General features: G+C 42.4%; 1 protein-coding gene across 1 annotated transcript in view; it reads left to right on the forward strand.

Moving 5' to 3' along the window:
* LOC146339490 (cystine/glutamate transporter-like) overlaps nt 1–20,395 on the forward strand; it is a 54,980-nt gene extending 34,585 nt beyond the window's left edge. Inside the window, exons 10-13 of the mRNA XM_084809526.1 lie at nt 4,535–4,631; nt 7,364–7,513; nt 10,384–10,558; nt 19,687–20,395. Of these exons, the coding sequence (XP_084665652.1) occupies nt 4,535–4,631; nt 7,364–7,513; nt 10,384–10,558; nt 19,687–19,751 (487 nt within the window). The 3' untranslated portion in view covers nt 19,752–20,395. The remainder of the gene's footprint in view (nt 1–4,534; nt 4,632–7,363; nt 7,514–10,383; nt 10,559–19,686) is intronic.
* Nucleotides 20,396–21,206: the final 811 nt, after the last annotated feature.

Consider the following 21,206-nt stretch of genomic DNA (forward strand, 5'->3'; position numbering starts at 1 on the left):
TAGTTAAGCCCTCATACTACCATTTTCTGAGGCAGTAAACGTGCCGTGGTGGGCAGCGTGTGGCCTTCCAGAGAATTTGGCCTATGACTTCCATCGGCCCTCACCACCGGCTATGCTGGCTAGGGCTGATGGAAGTAGGTCAATAACCTTGGAGGGCCACATATTTCCCGGCCCTTTAGTAAAGCTACCAATAGCCAAGTACCATGTGCCCTCTGTACTTGTCTGATGAGATGGTCATGTGATTTTTAGCAAGATTTTACATAGCCATGACCTGAAAACTGGGAGTCATTTTTTGTGACAGGTTACTTGATATTTTTCCACATGTGTATAAACAATTAAGGGCGAGGGTCACTTTTGGGGGATCTCTTTTAAGTAACCTGATGTCTGGGGAAAGAGTAGAGGTTTCGATCAAGGATGTAGAACCTCAGCCCTGGGGGCTAAATCTGGCCCTCCTGGTTTCTCAATCACACCCTCAGGGGTTCCCCAGATAACCAAGCTACTTCCCCCAATTGTTTGCTAGTTTCCCGGCTTTTGTACAGTTTTTTCCCCATTCTAAAAGGGTGAAATGCCCCCCCCTATGGCTCAGTTACTGGCAGGAAGAGCTTCAAGCTAAAACATGTCGGTATTCTTGGCTCCACCCCTTTTGCCTTCAGCCCCACCCACCACCGGACTGTGGCCCCCGAGAGCTTCTCCAGAAAGAAATTCATCCCTCAGGATGAAGAGGTTCAACACCCCTGGTTTAGATAAACAAGAGTGTGCCATTACATTTTTAGAGAATTATAGTGATACCGATGCTAGCTAACTAGCAATTCCCCTCAGCTCTTTCTGTGGATTTGGATAACTCGTAGGGATGTACGAAAGTCACTTACCTTTCTGAAGGGTGACATTCGCGGTGGGGGGGAGGCGCTCCGTCCCTCCCCCCAAAATTCTTTCCGGCCGGCTCCGCTCCACTGAGATTCCACGGAGCCACCAGCTGGGGCCGCCCGCAGCCAGACATCCAGCCGCTGGGCAGCCTGCAGGGATGCAAATGGCGGCTGCCGTAGCCGCCACCATTTGCATCCCTGTATTTTTCCGTGATAGGCTACGTAAATATTTACGTAGTCTATCACGGCAAAACCCCCAAACAAACAGTGAACGCAAATGGCGGCGGCTACGGCGGCCGCCATTTGCATTCCCTTTTTTTTGCCGTTTTAGCCTACGTAAATATTTACATAGGCTATTAATGCAAAAAAAAAAAGGGGAACACAAATGGCGGCCACTATGCCATTTGCGTTCCTTCCCCCCCCCCCCGTAATAGCCTACGTAAATATTTACGTAGGCTAAAACGGCAAAAAAAGGGAATGCAAATGGCGGCCGCTGTAGTCGCCACCATTTGTGTTCCCTTAGTTAAGCCGTGATAGGCTATGTAAATACTTACGTAGCCTATCACGGCTTTTGCAGGGATGCAAATGGCATCCCTGCATTAGCTGTGATAGGCTACTAAGTATTTACGTAGCCTATCACGGCTATATGGAAGAGGTGAATGGCGGCCACAGACGCCGCCGCCATTCGCAAGTCAGCGTGGACGGCAGCAGGTAGGTGCTCCGTTCCGGGCCCATTTTGCAGGGTGGGGGTAGGGGGGCTTTGTTCTGCCACGGATTTCGGGGGATCCGAATGCATTCGGCCTCACCGAGATCCATGGCGGAATTCTCTGACATCCCTAATCAGAGGTTTGCAGCTGAAGGAAGAGAAGGTTGAGGGAGGCACTAGGCCAGGTCATGGACGCATACCCTCAGGGGTAATCTGCTGTGGGCCTAGGGATGGCATAGAATTCTGCCACGGATTCTAGTGAGGCCGGATTCTTTAGAATCCGCCCCCCCAGAATCCGTGGCGGAACGGCCTCCTGCCCCCCGCCCCCCCCGCGGAATCCCCCTGGGATGGAACTTACCTGGGGCGGATGCGACGGGTTCCAGTGGCGGCGGCGGCTGGCCTCCTGGCCGGCCGCAGCTGGGTTACTGCGGCCGCCATTGGTGTCCTTGCAACTGTGATAGGCTACGTAAGTATTTATGTAGCCTATCACGGCTAACCCCCCCAAAAAAACCAGCGTACGCAAATGGCGGCGGCTATGGCGGCCGCCATTTGCGTTCCTTATTTTTGGCCGTTCTACGTAAATATTTACGTAGGCTATTATGGCGAAAAAAAGGGGAATGCAAATAGCGCCCACTACGCTACATGCGTTCCCCTGTTTTTTCGCCGTAATAGGATTTTTTCCTAAATATTTACGTAGGCTAAAACGGTGAAAAATAGGGAATGCAAATGGCGGCCGCCATAGCCGCTGCCATTTGCATACGCTGTTTTTTTGGGGGGGGGCCTGCCGTGATAGGCTATGTAAATACTTACGTAGCCTATCACTGGCCGGCGTAGGGACGCAAATGGTGTCCCCTACACAGGACGCCATTTGCGTCCACAACAGCCTGTCCGCGGCCAGAACTGTGGCTGTGAACGGACCTGGCTGGCTGCTCTGCGGCACCACCGTGGAGCGGAGCTGGCTAGGCAGGATTCCGGGGGGAGGGACAGAGTGCCTCCCTCCCGTTGAGGATTCCGGGGGGAGGGACAGAGCACCTCCCCCCCACCGCGAACACAATCTGCAAAAAAGTAAGTGACTTTTGTACATCGAAGTTAATTTCGTACATTAACTTTGGCTTTGTGGGCCAAAGTTAATGGTGGACATAGCCAGAGCGTGGGCCACCCCTCCTCTCTCCTCCTTTCTGTGCCACCCCTTCTCTCTCTCTCTCTCTTTCTCTCTCTCTCTCTCTCCCTGGGGAAGAGGCCGATTGCTCTTGCTGCTGGCCTGAACTGATCGCCTTCAGAGGGCTTTTGAATAGGGATGGGCGAACTCACCCCATCCGCACCGTGCACTGCTTGCTGGTGGTCAGTGGGCGAACGCTGTGTGGCATCCTGCTCCTCTGTGCAAAATGGCATCTCGGCCTTTTCCGTAAAGGCCAATTTTATGAAAATGGTGGCCACGAAGAGGCCCATTTTCACAACATTACAGGCATAAATAGTCTAAATAGACCATTTACGCCTGCAATGTTGCATAAATGGGCCTCTTTGCAGCCACCATTTACATAAAATCGGCCTTTATGGAAAAGGCCAAGACACCATTTTGCATAGAATGGCGGCTTGGTGGAACTGTGGGGCCCATCACGCTTGCCCAACTCAGCACTTGCTGAGTCAGGCAAGTGCGGTGGTCCACTGACGCCAGTCCAGAGGGCCGAGCTGGTGGTAATCTGCCATGCTTGAGCCCACAACCGGACTCTCCCACCATCCCTACTTTAGAAATGAGGCAGAAGGCTGCATATAATTAGGACGAATGCCGCTGCTTGATCACCCCTTAGGCTTCCCCTTTATATGATCTGCTGTACTCAGAACGCAGTTTTACTTGATGTGTTTATATTTTAACTATATTTCACTTTATTTGTTTGGTATTATTGTTTGCTGCCATAAGCCCTATTTTTAGTGGAAAGGCGGGATATAAAGCAAATAAGGAGATAAATAAATACAAGGCCTTTTGAGATGTGATTGCTTTAGAGAACTGGGAAGATTCACTGCTCAGGAAAGTGGAGAAAGCGTAGAGCGAACATAGGCGAAAGCAAACAGGAAACGACTTGGTTGCTAAAGTCACACCTTCTGTAGGCCTTTCTACCGTGAATGGAACTCCCCAGAGAAGTTTGAAAGTTGCACCCTTTACTAACTTTTACACACCAGATGAATATCTCCACCTCCTCCTCCATGGCTTTTTTATGTTCTTGGCTTGGTTCTGTTTAATCTGCTCCTTTTAATCTGTTGGTTTTCATGGTGGTTTGTCCCCCCTCCAAAAATATTTGGATGACTTTTAACTTTATTGTGTGATTTTATTGTGAACCACCCCAGGAGGTGTTAGGGTTGGGTTGTTTTTTGTTTTTGTTTTTAATTTGGATGACTTTTAACCGTATTGCAGGATTTTATTGTGAACCGCTCTAGGAAGTGTTATTGGTGGTCGTGATGTATGAGAATCTTGTTCCTTTTCACAAATCATGCAAACGTGTCCCGTTTGCAGCCCTGAGTGTGTGAAGGAATGCAATTCTTGGGAAATTTTCACTATTTCCCGAACTTGCGTTCGAAAGTGCACACTTCTGAAAATCCTCATTTGCACATAGCTGCACATGCACAGATTCCCCCTCCATCTGCATTTTCACGCTTTATCCAATAGGAGGAAGTGCGCATTTTAACAAATGTGTATTTTTTTCAAGAGGGGGGTGGAGACAATGGGCAGTTTTTAAAATGCACATTTTTCCTGAATCCTGATTGGAAAAAAGGAGAAGAGATGCTCATGTTTGCGTTCAGGAACGTAAATAAGGCAAAGCATGCTTTGATGAAGAATTTGGGGAGCCTCAGTGAGCCTGAACAGGGCATTTTTGCCTGTCCCTAGATGCTGGTATAAAAATGTCCAAACACATCCCCAGTCCAGGCTCTTAATAGACAGATTCTTTCACTGTCCATTTCCTCCTTCTAGGACATTGTTTGTGGCGTCAAGGGAAGGGCAGTGGCCTCCCCTCTTCTCTATGATCCACATCCAAAGACATACGCCCCTGCCTGCTGTTATGTTGATGGTAAGATCTTGCTTCTATGCAGCATCAGATCCACAGCTTATGCGAACAGTTCCTTTAAAGCAGACTTCCCCAACCAGGTGCCTTCCAGATGTGTTGGACTACAACTCCCAGCATCCCCCAGGAGGGCACCAGGTTGGGGAAGCCTTCTTTAGAAAGTCTGAAGTGATTTGAGAAATATAAGTGGCAAGATCATGAAACAGATATTTATTTAATGTCATCTTTTATACCCTGCCTTTCTCTATTCAAGGTGACCACCCAGAATAAAACAATGCACAATAATACAAACATATCAATGACACCAGAAATAATACTAAAAATGGTTAACATTGCTATTTTACTTTTGTTATTGTGCTTTGTTGTTTATTATTTATTATATTTTAGTGTTTTTATATTGAAGGCTGACCTGGATTCTATGATGAATGGCATTTTATTCATCTTTTAAATAGATAAGGCTGCGATCCTATGTACACTTACTTGGGTGTAAGCCTTATTGAATTCATTGGGACTTACTTCTGAGTAGATATGCATAGGATAGTGTGTAAATATACCCAATATACTTTAAAAAAAAAAGTTAGTTGCAGCAAAGATACAACTTAAGGATGGTGATGTAGAAAAGCTTGCTGAAATAAAATAATCTGGCCTTCAGAAATGTCCAAGGGCCATGCTAGTTGTGGATGATGGAGCTGTAGTCCAACACATCTAGAAGACACCAAGTTAGGAAAGGCTAATCTACTTTGTCCATCTAATTGCGAGCAATGAATTATATTACTTTTACCAGGTTTATTTCATGCAAACATAATGTCAGGTGCTAATTGGAAATGACACAGTCCATCCTGCAGAGAATTTACCTTCTAAGTCAGATGGAAGAGGCAAATGTGAAGAGTAAGTAAGGTCAGGAACCGATCAAGGAGGAAATGATTACTTCCAATAGTAATCCAACCTTCCCTTAATGTGTGCCCTGCAGATGTGTTGGCCTGCAACTTCCATCATTCCCAGCCAGCATGGCCATTGGCTGGGAACGATGGGAGTTGCAGTCCAACACATCTGGAAGACACCAGGTTAAAGGAAAGCTGTAACAGATGCTCAGAAAAAGTGAGGCTATGTTGTTCTAGGAAAAGCCTTGTTGAAGAAACATGGACTTAAAAAAACCAAACTTGTTTATTGAATGATTTTCATAACGAATGGATTTGCATTCTGATTTACACCCGTTAAGGAAAACAAAGCACAGCTACACTTTATGTTCATGCATAGAACCATCAGCTTTTCGGTAATATGCAAGTGCATAAATCTATCAATTAAAATCCAGGCTATTAATCAACTAAAAATCATTAATTGTTTGATAGCCCTAGTTGGCACACACATTTTCTATCGATGTTTTGAAAATCTTTCAGTGTTTGAGTTCCCATTTATTAAAAATATTGAGTTTCATAATTGACTATCTCTTATGTGTATATTTTGATCTTGGGTTTGTTTAGAGGTTTTTTTTCACTCTAAACATTAACACTCAATTCTAAAACTCAGGCTCCTCTAATCAAGGATCAGTTATCTTGCATCCTTGCAGTCTTTGGCACGGCAAGCATTGACATTACTCCAGCGTGAATGGCTTGAAGATTGCATCTGTGGATTCTCAGAAATTTTTCTGCACGCATACGCACGCACACACACTCATGCACTAGTGGAGGCTGGTGGCTCCGATGTCAGTCAGGCAGTGAATCCCCTCTGGCTTTCAGTCAGAACTAGTCAGGACTCTAAAGGAGCTATCATATGTGCTTTGCACACAAAACAAACGAGCCATTCTTTGTTTTAGATTTTAGCTATTTCCCTGTGTTCAATCTGAGATTACAATTTACTAAGGCTGTGATCCTATACACACCTACCTGGAGTAAGTCCTATTGAACTCAATGTGATTTCTGATATTATTATTATTATTATTATTATTATTATTATTATTTAGATTTCTCAGTTGTCTTTCTCAAAAAAGACTCAAGGCATCTTACAACAAAGTTAAAATATAAACAGCTAAAATCATTCATCCACTAAGAGCCTTTCTACATGAGGTTTTTATTGTGTGCTCATGATTGCTCACTTACAGGTCCTTTACATAATGTTGTCATCCTCCAGGGCCTCTCCCGCAGTTTGCAACCATTATCCCATTTTCTTTTCCTAATGAGGAAAGTGTGGTATTTTTTTCTGAATGCCATTATAGAACCCTCATGTAATTGTGCAATTCCACTATACTACAGCACCCCGTACTGCTTGTGTAATGGAACCTATAGAAAGGCATAGAAAGAAACCCCCCAGAAAAAAACATGTGTAAAAGAGCCAAACTTAATCCTGCAAAGAAGCCAGCAGCAGAAGCCTCAGTAAAGGTGCAGATTAAAAGCCTCATATAGAAAAGCCCTAAAATACCACTATCCCATGAAACATCCATGACAACCAAAACAATTCAACATTAAAGAGCCCATCAAATGCCTGGGAATAGAGGAAGTCTTAACCTGGTGCTAAAAAGACAATGTTACTGCCAGATAGGCCTCACTGGGGAGAACATTCTACAATCCAGGGGCCACCACTGAAAAAGCCCTCTCCGTTGTTGCCATCCACCAATCCTCTGTCAGAAGAGGGCCTCAGATGTTGATTATGCTATATGGGTAGGTTCATACTGGGAAAGGCGCTCTGTCAATTGATATGTATAGGATTGCACTGTAAACCTGTTTTATCTTTACACCCTTCAGTTCCCTTTGGTAACAGCCATGATTTGCGTGGGAGATCTGTACCACCTACTGAACTTTTTCAGCTTCTCCCGGTGGCTTTTCATAGGTTTAGCCACACTCGGGCTTATAGTTCATCGTGGCCGTCATCCTGAGATAATAAGCCCATTCAAGGTAATGGTTTGCTAGCCTGTTTTCTCCCCTGATGACCACGATTTTTTACCTTTTGATTTAAATGCATCTTTGTGTGCTGATGGTTAAGAATAGTGTTAAGAGCTGGAACGGTGAGCCCAGGAATCCCTGGCTGAAATTCTACCTTAGAATGTATCAAACAAGAATACACGACCTACCAACAACCTGATTGTGTCTGGCAAGTTCATCTGGAAACAGTGTTGTGTAGTGGCTAGAGTGCTGGAATAGAGTTGGGTGGGACCTGTGTTCGAGCCCTTACTCAGATGTGTTGTAGTACAATTCCCAGCATCCCCAGCCAGCAGGCCCCAGGGCCTTCCTGGCTGGGGATGATGGGAGTTGTACTACAACATCTCTGGAGGGTGTCAGGTTAGGGAAGGCTGAATTAAGGCAAAGGTTTAGAAAACTCACTTTGATAGCAGCTATCATCACCACAGCAAGGCATCAGAAATACAACTACTGCCCCCTTGTGGCCGCAGACCATAATCCCTAATTTCCACACATGTTAAATGTTAAAGAATGCCTGCTTGGATCATCCACACAAGTTTTTCTTCTTAAGGCTTGAGTACATAGATTTAGTACATCCAGGGTGCTTCCAGATGACACTTTTGTAGCGCTGTCACTTTGCTTCATGTACAGAATTTTACGGTGTCCGGACACGTTGTCTCCCATTTGTAAACTTCCCGTGTTTTCCCACCACTTCCTCTTTCTTTTTTCTTACCCTGGAAAATCCAGTAAGGGAAAAAAGACAGAATTGCTGCACAGCACTTTTGGATTGGTAGCACCAGGAACTTTCTGTCTGGAAGTACCCCAGCCCCTTTACCCATCTGGAAATAATCCCCATGTGGAATCTTCCAAAATGCATGGCAGAGCAGAGAAAGTGCAAATGCAGACTTCCACCTAGGGTGGTCTGTTACACATCTCCCAAAAGAGGACAAAAGCGGACACATTGTTGCAGGAAAATTTCGTATCCTGATGTCTGTCTGTCCAACTATCTAGAGAGATGCAGATTTGGAAATAAAGACTAGAATTTAAATAGAAATATAAGATGTCTCACCATAGTGTGGAAGACTGCGACCAGGTGACCTGTTCAGCCTGCTGTCCAGGTGCTCACTGCTGATGGGCAGCTTCAAGGCCCTTGCTCCGCCTTCTTGCAGTTCTTCGTCTTTAAGCCAGATTTAGGACAGCCCTTCAAACAGACACCTTCAAGCAGGGACTGTCTTCTGACAGCCCTTCAGATAAAGGATTGATGTCTGTAAAGTAAGACACATGGCCACCCTATTCCCAACTGCTTTATTTTCTTTCACACATGCTCCTGCAGAACTCTGGACTGAGACCCCGCCCTGCGGATAAAGAGCCCATTCAGGAAAAACATCTCATCCTTGTTTTCCACTGAAGAAATATCAGCAAGCTATCCCTGACTAGTAGCAAGCCATCAGTTTAAGAAAGAGAAGACATTCAACTGCTATAATATAACAATTCTGTGTGTCTATAATTATAACATTTCTAGGGCCGAATTATGGTGGGGAAGAGGGGCTGACACCTCCTTCCCTCTTCTGTATTTTCAGGGGGGAGTAGATTTCAAGGTGGCATGAACACCAAATGAAGGCGCAGCAGTGAATATTGCTCTCCCACCCGCTGGAGTTCCGCCCAACTGAACCCCCCGACACCCGTTTTCAATGTCTGTGAATGGAACTAGAAAAGCTCTGACTGGATGGGGAGAGCATTTTGGTCCAGCACTGGTTTAAAGCAGTTCACACCACGGCCATAACCACAGGGGGAGATTTGAGAACACTTCCCTGCATTTTCAGCTTTCTTTTAAAATAAGAAGTAAGTCTCTAGTCCCTTTTATTTGTGGAGATATAAGGAAAAGCAAGCAGGCAATACTGGGCCCAATGCCACCTGCTCACTTTTCTTAATAAGGGATGAGAGACTTACTACTCATTCTACCTATTTGCTCAGTTGATACTTAGCTGAGTATCATCCCATATAGATGATATGTACAATAAGGCATATTTCTCCCATTGCTGTGTGAACTGATAAAAGTATCTCATGCTATGTTGTGGTATAAGAAAGCAAAACTACGAAGGCAGAGGGAGGGGGAAGTGTTTTGCAGTAGCAGAATGGGATGTGCTGTTTTACGATCTATATTGAGAAGGCACGGGGCAAATAACATGGTGGAAGTTAAAACATGATAGAGACTTGGGAGCCCCTAGCACTACCAGTCAAAAGATATTGTGTACCTATTCTGTCTTTTCCTCCTTAATGGACCTTTTCTGGTAAGAAAAAAAAGGAAGTCGTGGAGACACAGGAGGGCTACAAATGGAAGACGATGTTGTCTGGACTCTATAAAACTCCATGAATGAGGCAGGGCAGTTGCACAAGATCCTTCACTGGAAGCATCCCTTAACCAAAGCACCCAGTCAGTGGTATAGCGGAAACTTTCGAAGTGGAGGTGCACATCATGACCGTCCCCATAGACACCCTCACAAAGGGGAGTCCAAAAATTCAGGCAGCCGTGTTGATCCACATCAGCATAGCAGTTATGTGCATCTCCACCAAGAACAGATCTTTTGCAAAGCAAGTGAGGCTTAATTGCCCATTCTAGACCAAGCCCCCACAAAATACTTTGCATTGTAACAGGGAACAACGTATCGTTGCTGGGAAAATCCCCACACACACTCTCGCTACTGAGGATGGCAGCTAAGCTCGGAAGGAACTGGGAATTCTGGGTGGGGTGGGGCTGATGACATCAACATCCCTGCTAATCAAAAAGTGCTGCTGCTGCGAGCCCTGGCTCCACTACACCACTGCATCCACTTCTGTCTAGCGAAACCTGTTTCCCCCCTGTCCAGGTTCCTCTCTTCATTCCAGTTTCCTTCACCATCATCTGCCTGTTCACTGTGGGAATGTCTTTCTACTCAGACCCAATCAATATCAGCATCGGATGTGCCATGGTTTTAAGTGGGTTTCCAGTTTACTATTTGCTCTTCAACGGGTCAATGCCAAATGGCTGCCGTACCGCATTCCGTGAGTAGAATTTGGATAATTTTGGATGATTGAATCCAATACAGTAGCCTTGACATTGCTGCATAGCTAGATCTCTATTCAGCCCGCCATGGGTAGGGGTCCCCATGGGGCGTATGAGTCTGTTTTTCCCTTGTCCCTGTCCTCCCTCAGTTTTTCTTCAGCCTGTTACAGAGGATGGGAGGCATGTGCATCTCTCTTGTATCCCCATTTGGGCCTCTCCCTGGATCAGTTCTGAGGTCACATTACTTGACCAAGCCTGGAGGGTGGGTTGGACAGGGCCATTTGCACACAGGCCTCCCATTCCTGTAACAGCCTGGTGTGATACCAGCGCATGCATCCATGTGCATGCCCTGCAGGAAGAATGGGGGGCGGGGGAATGGGCTCTGTCATATCATACAAGCAGCCTTTTCCAACTAGGTGCCCTCCAGATGTTTTGGACTACAAATCCCAGCATTCCTGACCATTGGCCATGTTGCCTAGAGCTGCTGGGAGTTGACGTCTCAGACATATAGAGGGCACCAGATCGAGGAAGGCTGCCCTACAGAGATCTCTCTATAGTTGCTGCACCCGCCCTGGACTGGACTGAACCCACAGTGCCTGTGTATAAAGATTCTAATATTTGGCACGTGTCTTTTGAGACAAAGGAGTTGAACCTTTCAGCCTGTCGAATTCCATTTTGGAGAAGATCTTGTGTGTGGGGATGCATTCCAGTGGTGGGCCGAAGGCAAAAGGGGTGGGTCAAAATACTAAAAACACAAGCATATTTAGCTTAAAGCTGTTGCTGCCTGTAACTAAGGCTTAGGAGAGGTATTTCAACCTTTTTGGGGCGGGGGGACACACACATGCAAACGTTGAGAACCCATCAAACCATTGGTGGTGGGGAACGGGGCATTGCCACATGGGGAACTCATGTTGCACTCCTCTCCTGCTTGTGGGTTTCTCATGGGCAGCTGGTTGGCCACTGTGTGAGCAGAATGCTGGACTAGATGGACCCTTGGTCTGATCCTGCATGGCTCTTCTGATGTTCTTAGGGTTGGATTTGGCCCCTAGGCGACACAATTAAAATATAAATCAGAGGTAGATAGCCAAGGGGCAGGCCTTAGGCTGGGTCTGATCTTATCATTCAAATGACATGATGATAAAATGTTTTGCCCACAGTTTGACTCATAAGTCAATAATGACTAATAAAACAATAAATAGTTGTTTTAAATCTGTATTTTAAACTCCTGCCCTGCTGCTAGGTTTTATTGTGGTTGTATTGTTATATTGTGGTTTTAATGTTCTATATATTTTAAATTGTTTTATTGTGTGTTGTTTGGTTTTAATTTTTGTGAACTGCCCGGAGAGCTTCGGCTATTGGGCGGTATAGAAATGAAATAAATAAATAAATAAATAAATAAATAAGGTAAAGACGTTATTTTTCCAAATCACATGCATGTGTGAGTGGCAGAGAGAGATTCCGCACTTTAACGTTAACATCTGTCTTTGAGGTTTTTATGTAATTCTGTATTGAAGCCTGAGTACCTGTGCTCCCTAACTAGGAAACTCTTACTATTCAGTGGCTGATTTTATTATGGTGCCTGACCAGGGCTGGCCCTACCATTACGCAGAGTGAGATAGTCACCTCAGGCAGCAGATGCTGGGAGGTGGCAGCGAAGTGTTGGAGGAAAGAGCTGTGTGTCAAGCAGCCTGCCCTGTGCCCCCTAAGCTAGTCTGCTGCCTTCAGGTGTAGTAGAGGATGCTGTCCCATTGCTAGTGTGTTTTTTTTATATAATATTTTTTTAATTTTTTTTAAACAAAACAAAACAACATAAACACACAACAGACATACAGTAAAATATCTCTTAAGATTAGGCTCCACCGACACAACAAATGGTCATTATTATTCTCTAATTCTTATCTGAGTTGTATATCATACATTGAGTTCACAGACATTATATTATTTCTCTCCTAATTTCAACAACAACAAAAGAGAGTTAACCATCTCAAAGCTCAAAATCCAGATACATAGATATCATTTTTCTCTATTTCTTGTACAAATTCTATAAAAAGTTTCCAGTCTAACATAAATTTAGTTGTTGATCCTTTTTTAATTATAGTAGTCAGTTTTGCCATCTCTGCCAGCTCCATCATTTTCATAATCCACTCATTCGCAGTTGGTATTATTTCATTCTTCCACTTTTGTGCATACAATAACCTTGCAGCCGTTGTCATGTAGAGAAAGAGGGTTCCCCCCTTCTCTTTTATGTGTTTATCTATTAGTCCCAATAAAAAAGTTTCTGGCTTTAATTCTGTAGTAGTCTTTAATATTCTTTGTGTTAAAGACTGTATTCGTTTCCAAAATGTTTTAGCTTTTTTGCAAGTCCACCATAAATGATAAAATGTTCCCTCTTGATCTTCACATTTCCAACATCTTCCAGAAGCACCTTTATACTTTTAGACAATTTAAACGGTGACATATACCATCTATACATCATCTTATAAAAATTCTCTTTAAGACTTGTACATAAAGTAAATTTTACATCTTTTCCCCACATACTTTCCCACTCTTCCATTAATATATTATGACCAACATTTTGTGCCCATTTTACCATACAATCTTTTACTTGTTCATCTTCTGTCTCATACCTTAACAGTAATTTATACAGTTTAGCAATAACGTGTTCGTCATTTTTACACAGTTATTTCAAACTCAGATTCTGTTTGTTCAAATCCACCATTTTTCTCATCTATTTTAAACCTTTCTTTAATTTGCAAATATGAAAACCACTGACATACATAACCTTCTTCCAATAATCTTTCCCTTGATTTTAACTTATATTCCCCTTGTGACAGTTCCAATAAATCATTATATCTTATCCATTTATGCGTACTATCAAATTCTCTTCTATGCATTGCTTCTTGTGAGGATACCCAACATGGGATTTTCTGATAGAACCTTAATTTATATTTATTCCAAATTCTTAATACAGCCCTTCTTATATAGTGATTATTAAAATCTATATTCACTTTCGTTTTATCATACCACAAATAACCATGCCACCCCTACCTCAATTCGTGTCCTTCTAATTCTAGAAGTCTTCTATTTTTCAACATCACCCATCCCTTCATCCACATCAAGCAGCAGGCTGAAAAATAGGTTTTAAAATCTGGTAATCCCAAACCACCTCTTTCCTTTATTTATTTATTTAATTTATTTATTTATTTATTTATTTCTATACCGCCCAATAGCCGAAGCTCTCTGGGCGGTTCACAAAAACTAAAACCAAACAACACACAATAAAACAATTTAAAATATATAGAACATTAAAACCACAATATAACAATACAACCACAATAAAACCTAGCAGCAGTACAGGAGTTTAAAATACAGATTTAAAACAGCAAAGATAAAAATTTAGAAAGCTAAAATGCCTGGGAAAATAAAAAGGTCTTCACCTGGCGCCGAAAGGAGTACAATGTAGGCGCCAGGCGAACCTCACTAGGGAGCTCATTCCAGAGCCGGGGTGCCACAACAGAAAAAGCCCTCCTCCTAGTAGCCACCCGCCTCACTTCCTTTGGCAGGGGCTCACGGAGAAGGGCTGCTGCTGATGATCTTAAGGTCCGGGCAGGCACATATGGGAGGAGGCGATCCTTCAGGTAACCTGGCCCCAAGCCGTTAAGGGCTTTGAATGTTAACACCAGCACTTTGAATCGGGCCCGGAAATGGACCGGCAGCCAGTGCAGCTGGAAAAGTACTGGCATAATATGAGCTCGCAGGCCAGTCCCTGTTAACAATCTTGCTGCCCTATTTTGGACCAGCTGAAGTTTCCGGACCGTTTTCAAAGGCAGCCCCACGTATAACGCATTGCAGTAATCCAGACGAGAAGTTATCAGAGCATGGATAACTGTAGCTAGGCTATCTCTGTCCAGATAAGGGCGTAGTTGGTATACCAGCCTAAGCTGATAAAAAGTGCTCCGTGCCACTGAGTTCACCTGTGCCTCAAGTGACAGTTCTGGATCCAAGAGCACCCCCAAACTACGAACCTGATCCTTTAGGGGGAGTGCAACCCCCTCCAGAACAGGTTGATTATCACCTAGCCGGGCAGACGAACCACCCACTAACAGTACCTCCGTCTTGTCTGGATTGAGTTTCAGTTTATTGGCCCTCATCCAGTCCATTACCGTGCCCAGGCACTGGTTCAGAACAGCCACTGCCTCACCTGGTTTTAATGAGAAAGAGAGGTAGAGCTGGGTGTCATCCGCATATTGATGGCACCTCAGCCCACACCTCCGGATAACCTCCCCCAGCGGTTTCATGTAGATGTTAAACAGCATGGGGGATAGAATAGAGCCCTGTGGAACCCCATGGCACAATTGCCATGGCACAGAGCAATAATCCCCCAGCACCACCTTCTGGAATCGGCCATCCAAGTAGGAGCGGAACCACTGTAGTGCAGTGCCTCCAACTCCCAACCCAGACAACCTATCCAGAAGGATACCATGGTCGATGGTATCGAAAGCCGCTGAGAGGTCCAGGAGAATCAACAGGGTCGCACTCCCCCTGTCCCTCTCCCGGCAGAGGTCATCCCACAGGGCGACCAAGGCAGTTTCCGTTCCAAAACCAGGCCTGAAGCCCGATTGAAATGGATCTAGATATTCCTTTTCATTCAAGAGTGCCTGGAGCTGTCCTACAACCACCCGCTCAAGCACCTTGCCCAGGAAGGGGATGTTTCCTTTGCATCTTGTAAAATTTTTATTTTAACTCTTGGTTTTTTTGCTTGCCATATAAACTTTGTTATATCTCTCTGCCACTGCTTGAAAGGTAAATCTGATGTAATAATGGGAATCATTTGAAACAAAAATAACATTCTAGGTAATACATTCATTTTGATCATTGCAATTCTTCCCAAAAGTGATAGTTGTAATTTTTCCCATTTTAATAGGTCTTGTTTAATTTCATTCCACACTTTAACATAGTTATTTTGAAAAAGCATATAATTCATATTTGTCAAGAGGACACCCAAATATTTTTCTTTCTTTTCTATTTGGAAGCCAGTCTTATCCATCAACTTTTTTTCCCCCTGAACATTCATATTCTTTGTTAAAAATTTTATTTTCTGTTTATTAACTTTAAACCCTGCCACTACTCCAAATTATTTTAGTTTTTTCATTAAAATTTCAATTCCCTTTAAGGGTTCTTCCAGCATAAATCCCAAGTCATCTGCAAAAGCCCTCAGTTTATATTTCTCCTTTTTAATCTTTACTCCTGTAATTCGATCATCTTGTCTTATATCTCTGTTCAATAATTCTAAAACCAATATAAACAGTAGTGGTGACATTGGGCAACTTTGTCTTGTTCCTCTTTGTATCACACAAGGTTTAGTCAAATTCCCATTTATAATTATTTGAGCCTTTTGATCGGTATATACCGATTTCACCGATTTTATAAAATTTTCTCCAAAATCCAATTCTTCTAAAGTCTTAATTAAAAATTTCCAGTTAAGATTGCCAAATGCTTTCTCTGCATCTAAAAAGATCAGAGCTGCTTGCTTTTCTGGATGTTTTTCCAAATATTCCACCACATTCAAGACCGTTCTTACATTGTCTTTCATCTGTCTCCTTGGTAAGAATCCACTTTGATCCTCATGTACAAACTCCTGCAATATTTTCTTGAGCCTTTCTGCCAAAATTGTTGCAAATATCTTATAGTCATTGTTCAATAATGAGATTGGTCTATAGTTTTTTGTCGAGGTTAAATCCTGTCCTTCTTTAGGTATTAATGTTATATATGCTGTTTTCCATGTTTCCGGTATCTCCCCCTTTTCTAAGATACTGTTCATCATATTTTTCAATGGTTGTAAAATTTCTTCTTCACATTTCTTATAATATAATCCTGATATTCCATCTGATCCCGGAGTTTTTCCCAATTTAATTTTTTTATTGCTTCCACTATTTCATTTACTGTTATTGGGCCATTCATCTTTTGTTTTTGTTCCTTAGTAATTTTTGGTAAGTTTTGTTTATGAATATATTTATCCATTAAGTCTGGGGGGATATCCTGTCCTTTATACAAATTTGAATAGTATTGATAAAAGGCTTTCTGAATTGCCACATTATCGGTTAATTCTAATCCACTTTCACTTATTTTCACAATGTTTTTTTCCCCTTTTTCCTTTCTATGTTTGTAGGGCAACCATCTTCCTGGTTTATTCACAAATTCAAAATGTCTTTGTTTTATGAAGTTTTTTTTTTTTGCGTATCCGGAACTGTTAACATCGACAGTTGTTGTTGGAGTAATTTAATCTGTCGGAGGACACTTGCCTTTCCTGGTTTTCTCTTTAGGAGTTCTTCTTTCTCCTTTATCTGTTTTAAAATATTTTATACCTTCTCTTCCCTTTTCTTTTTCAATTGCATATTTTGTTGTATAAAATAATCTCTCATATAGGCCTTACTTGCATCCCATACTGTTCGGATATTTGTTCCCTTGTCCAAATTCAATTCAAAAATTCTCTCAATTTCTTTTTAGTATCATCCACAATACTTTTATTTTGAAATATCATGTCATTCAATCTCCATCTAAAAGTAGTGCTTCTTTTCACATATAACATAGATATAGGGTTATGGTCTGAAAATGATCTTGGTAGAACTTGTATTTTACCAAATTTGTAGCAAGGTCTTTAGTTGTCAAAATCATATCAATCCTTGAAAAAGATTTATGTCTTTCTGAAAAATATGTATATTCTTTTGAGTTTCCATTTTTATCTCTCCATACATCTACTAAAGCCAAATTGTCCATCAATTCAAAAAAACTTGTAGGTAATTTCCCTTGATTACACTTTATTTTTTTCTCTGATATTCTATCAATTTGAGGTGTAATCACCCCATTCCAATCTCCCGTTTGGTTAAGAGATCTTCATAAAATTCCGCTTTGTGGTCATTAGGTGCATAAACCCCTAAAATCAACATTGGTACACCATTCAGTGTAATTTTAACTCCCACAAAACGACCTTGTTCATCTGACAATACCAGTTCCGGTCCCAAATGTGGCTTAATATATAAAACAACTCCATTTTTCTTTTTTCTGCTTGCAGTTATAAACTCTTCACCTAATTTTTTATTAATTAAATATTTGATATCTTCTTTCTTAATATGAGTTTCTTGTAAGCATATTATATCATATTTCAATTTTTGTAAATAGTAAAATATTTTCTTTCTCTTTTGAGGAGCATTCGCCTCATTGATGTTCCAAGTTAAAAATTTGTAATCCATTTTTAAGGAGATATAAGATTAAAGTACATTTTTAATTTCCTCCTGTTCCACTCTGTGTACTGTCCTCTTCTTGTACTTCAGGTTGTAAGTCTGTCCAATCTTTTCCATAAGTTTGAAAGAACTCTCTTGATTTTTGAACTGTGTTCAACTTAAATCTCTGTTCTCTGTAAGAGAAGACCACACTTTCTGGGAATTCTCATCTAAACAAGATCTTTTTCTGTTTCAAGATTGTTGTTAAAAATGCATAATCTCTCCTTTTCCTCAGAAATCTTCCAGAAATTTCTTTCATGATGATAATCCCTTTGTCTACCATCTTCAGTTTAGTTTTATAGTGTTTCTGAGGAATTGAATCCCTTGTAGTTTTCTTTACAAAATGAACAATGATATCTCTGGGTAGACCTTTTGTTTTTGCATATGTCGAATTCAGTCTATATGCTCAATTTATTTCCATTTCCATAATTTTCTCTTCTTTACTCAAGAAGGCTGCTATGGTCTTTACCAATTCCGTTCTGAGATCAGGTTCTTCACTGCCATAACTTTCCACGGCTCCTCTAAAACGTAATGAGTGTTCTTTGTCTTTAAGCTCAAACCAAGCTAAGGCATCTTGCTCACATTCTAACTCCATAGTTACAATTTCTGCATTATTTTCCAGTACTTCCACTCTGTTTGTCATTATTTTAAATTCTTCTGTTCTTTGATTTAATGCATCAACTAATTTCTTAAATTCTTGTCTCAGTTCTTTTGTCATGTATTTTATCTCCTCCTTTACTTCCAATATTTGCCTTTCCATCCATTTCTCTATACGTTGTTCCATTGCTAGTGTTGAAGAAAGATTCAACTACCAGTCCAGTCAACTTTTATACATGGAATGAGAAAGGGCCACCATCTTGTTCTTCACATCAGGGAGCAAAATGCCTAGGCCCAGCCCTGTGCCTGGCCATCCTTAAGCGGGTCAGATTGTGTATCCCCCCAGAAGGCTGGGTAGGATCCAATGAACTGTGAGCGGAAAGAAAATAACAGCTAGCACTGTTCTGCCAAGACTTGCTCAAGAACTCAGGCAATGCTACAATGGGGGTGGAATTTGGGGATGAAAATGTGTGTGTGTGGGGGGGAGGTTTAACTCCCCCCTCTCAGAGCACCATGGTCCCTATCTGAATTGGGGCTGTGTGTGCTTATGCTCAGGTAAAGGCATCGATCACAGCTTCACTGTGTATGATGAGAAGAACGTTTACTTCCTCCCTATTAGGAGAGGCATTTCAACCTTTTAGAATGGGTAAAAAAATGGTACAAAAGCCAGTAAACTTCCAGACAATTGGTGGTTGGAGAGAAAGGGATGGGGCCAGGGAAAGGGCCATCTGGTGAACCCCTGAGGGCTGGATTGGGACCCCAGATGGTATTAACACAGAACTCTACAACTGGCCAGCAGAGTTGTGCATAGCCATGGACAAAGGCAACCAATTCATACTCAGATTTTATGGATGAGGATCATTGTGCCTGAGAAACACACAATTAGCACAAGACCAGCCATGGCAGATTTTTTAAAATTATTTTTTTTACTGGCAATTTTATTTGTGAGATCTACTGCAGATGACCCAGAGATCTACCAGTAGATTTCAATGGACCTTCTCCCCTCCCTTGCTAAAGATGGTAGATATGCTGGCCCTGGTCCCAAACTTTGTGAGCTGAGCAGAGGGGTTTCCCAGAAAACCCTTTGCTTTTAACCCTCACAAGTGGGGGAGGCATTTCTGCCATGGTGTTTTTCATTGGACAGCTTCATTAATTAAATTTTTGCCCTCTATCAAAGTACATACTTTTTAAATACCACCGCATGAAATGCACTTGCTGTTATTCTCTCTGTGTCTTCTTTTCTGTTGCAGATTATCTTACACTGAAGCTTCAGATACTCTTGAAGGTGGTGCAACAAGAGATCAGGACTTACTGAGGAGCATAACAAGAGGAGAGCACACGCACACCCCCTGAAGTGTATACTTTAGAAACTCCGATTCTGTGCAGACTTTGCCATTAGCTTACATTTAATGTCACGCTTAGGACAGTATTACACTGGAGCTACTTCTGCTTCCGGTTTGATGTTTCAACACCAGATGGAAAGTTCAGGAGAGATCAAAGTCAATAGGGAAGCATGCGCTGAGTTGCACCTTGGATTGTGTTAGAAATGTAGCCCATGTCGGTCCTGATATTGTCCTCATCTGCCATGCAGGTGGACATGATTGCTTCCGATCCAGGAAGAAAGACTCATACAAACGCATCTGAATACATACTCCACCCCTAAACACCAGCTGTGTCGAGTCAATAGTTATTTGTAGATTTTGAAGTGGTGTTGTAGAGCTGTTATTAGCCATGGAGTGCAGGTTTATTATTAAAGTTTGGTTTAACATGTGTACTTTGGGCAGTGACCATTTTTATGTGCTCCAGGCTGTACACTAGAAAGGCTTAAACAAGCCCGCAAAAGACAGGTGTGCGTTTTGGTGTGATTTTCATGGATACTGTTGGGATGGTGCCATGATGAGAGGCCTACCCACACCTTCTCCCCCCACTCCCCCAAATTTGGAGCAGTTTGAAAACTTGATTTAAAAAAAAAATAATATATATATATATATATATATATATATATATATATATATATATATATTATTCGGTGTATGAAAGCATGGATGCATATCTAACAAGGTGATCCTGTAACTCTTTACAAAGGAAAACAAGGGCAAAAATGTCCTTTGAGTGAAATTGACTATAGCAGAGGTTGCTTTGCAGTATGGTCTAGCTAATTTCACACCTTTTTTTTGAAGTCCATGGAGCTGGCAGAATATTTGAAGGGCTGTCACACAGAAAAGGAGCAAATTTGGTTTCTGTCAGTCTAGGGGCCTGATCCAGTTGATTCAAGTTATCAAAAGAAGAAGAAGAAGAAGAAGAAAAGATTTAGACTAAACATTATGAAGTACTTTTCAATGATACGAGCTGTTTGCTGTGGAGGCTGGTGGCTCTGATGTCAGTGGGGTGGTAAATCTGCTCCAGAAGCACCTTGGAAAGCTCCTTTAGAGTTCTGACTGGTTCTGATTGAAACTCAGAGCAGATTCACCATCCCACTGACATCAGAGCCACCAGCCTCTACTAGCTGTTTGACAGAGAACGGACTGCCTCAGAAGGTGGTGGGGTCTCCTTCATTAGAGGTTTTTAGGCAGAGGCTGGATGACCCCTATCAGGGGTACTGTAGTAGTGGATTTCCTGCATTGACAGGAAGTTGGATTAGAGGACCTTTGAGGTCCCTTCCAATGCTATGATTCTATGAATTAGGAATAAAGATCTAACAGGGTTTTTCTTCCCACAGTGACACTTTCCAGTGACCCTGCTTGATTCAAGACTAGTGCCATCGTATCGG

The sequence above is a fragment of the Heloderma suspectum genome, chromosome 7, assembly GCF_057233095.1.
Source record: "Heloderma suspectum isolate Gila_16-S chromosome 7, 16-S_ref, whole genome shotgun sequence".
Classification (NCBI taxonomy): domain Eukaryota; kingdom Metazoa; phylum Chordata; class Lepidosauria; order Squamata; family Helodermatidae; genus Heloderma; species Heloderma suspectum.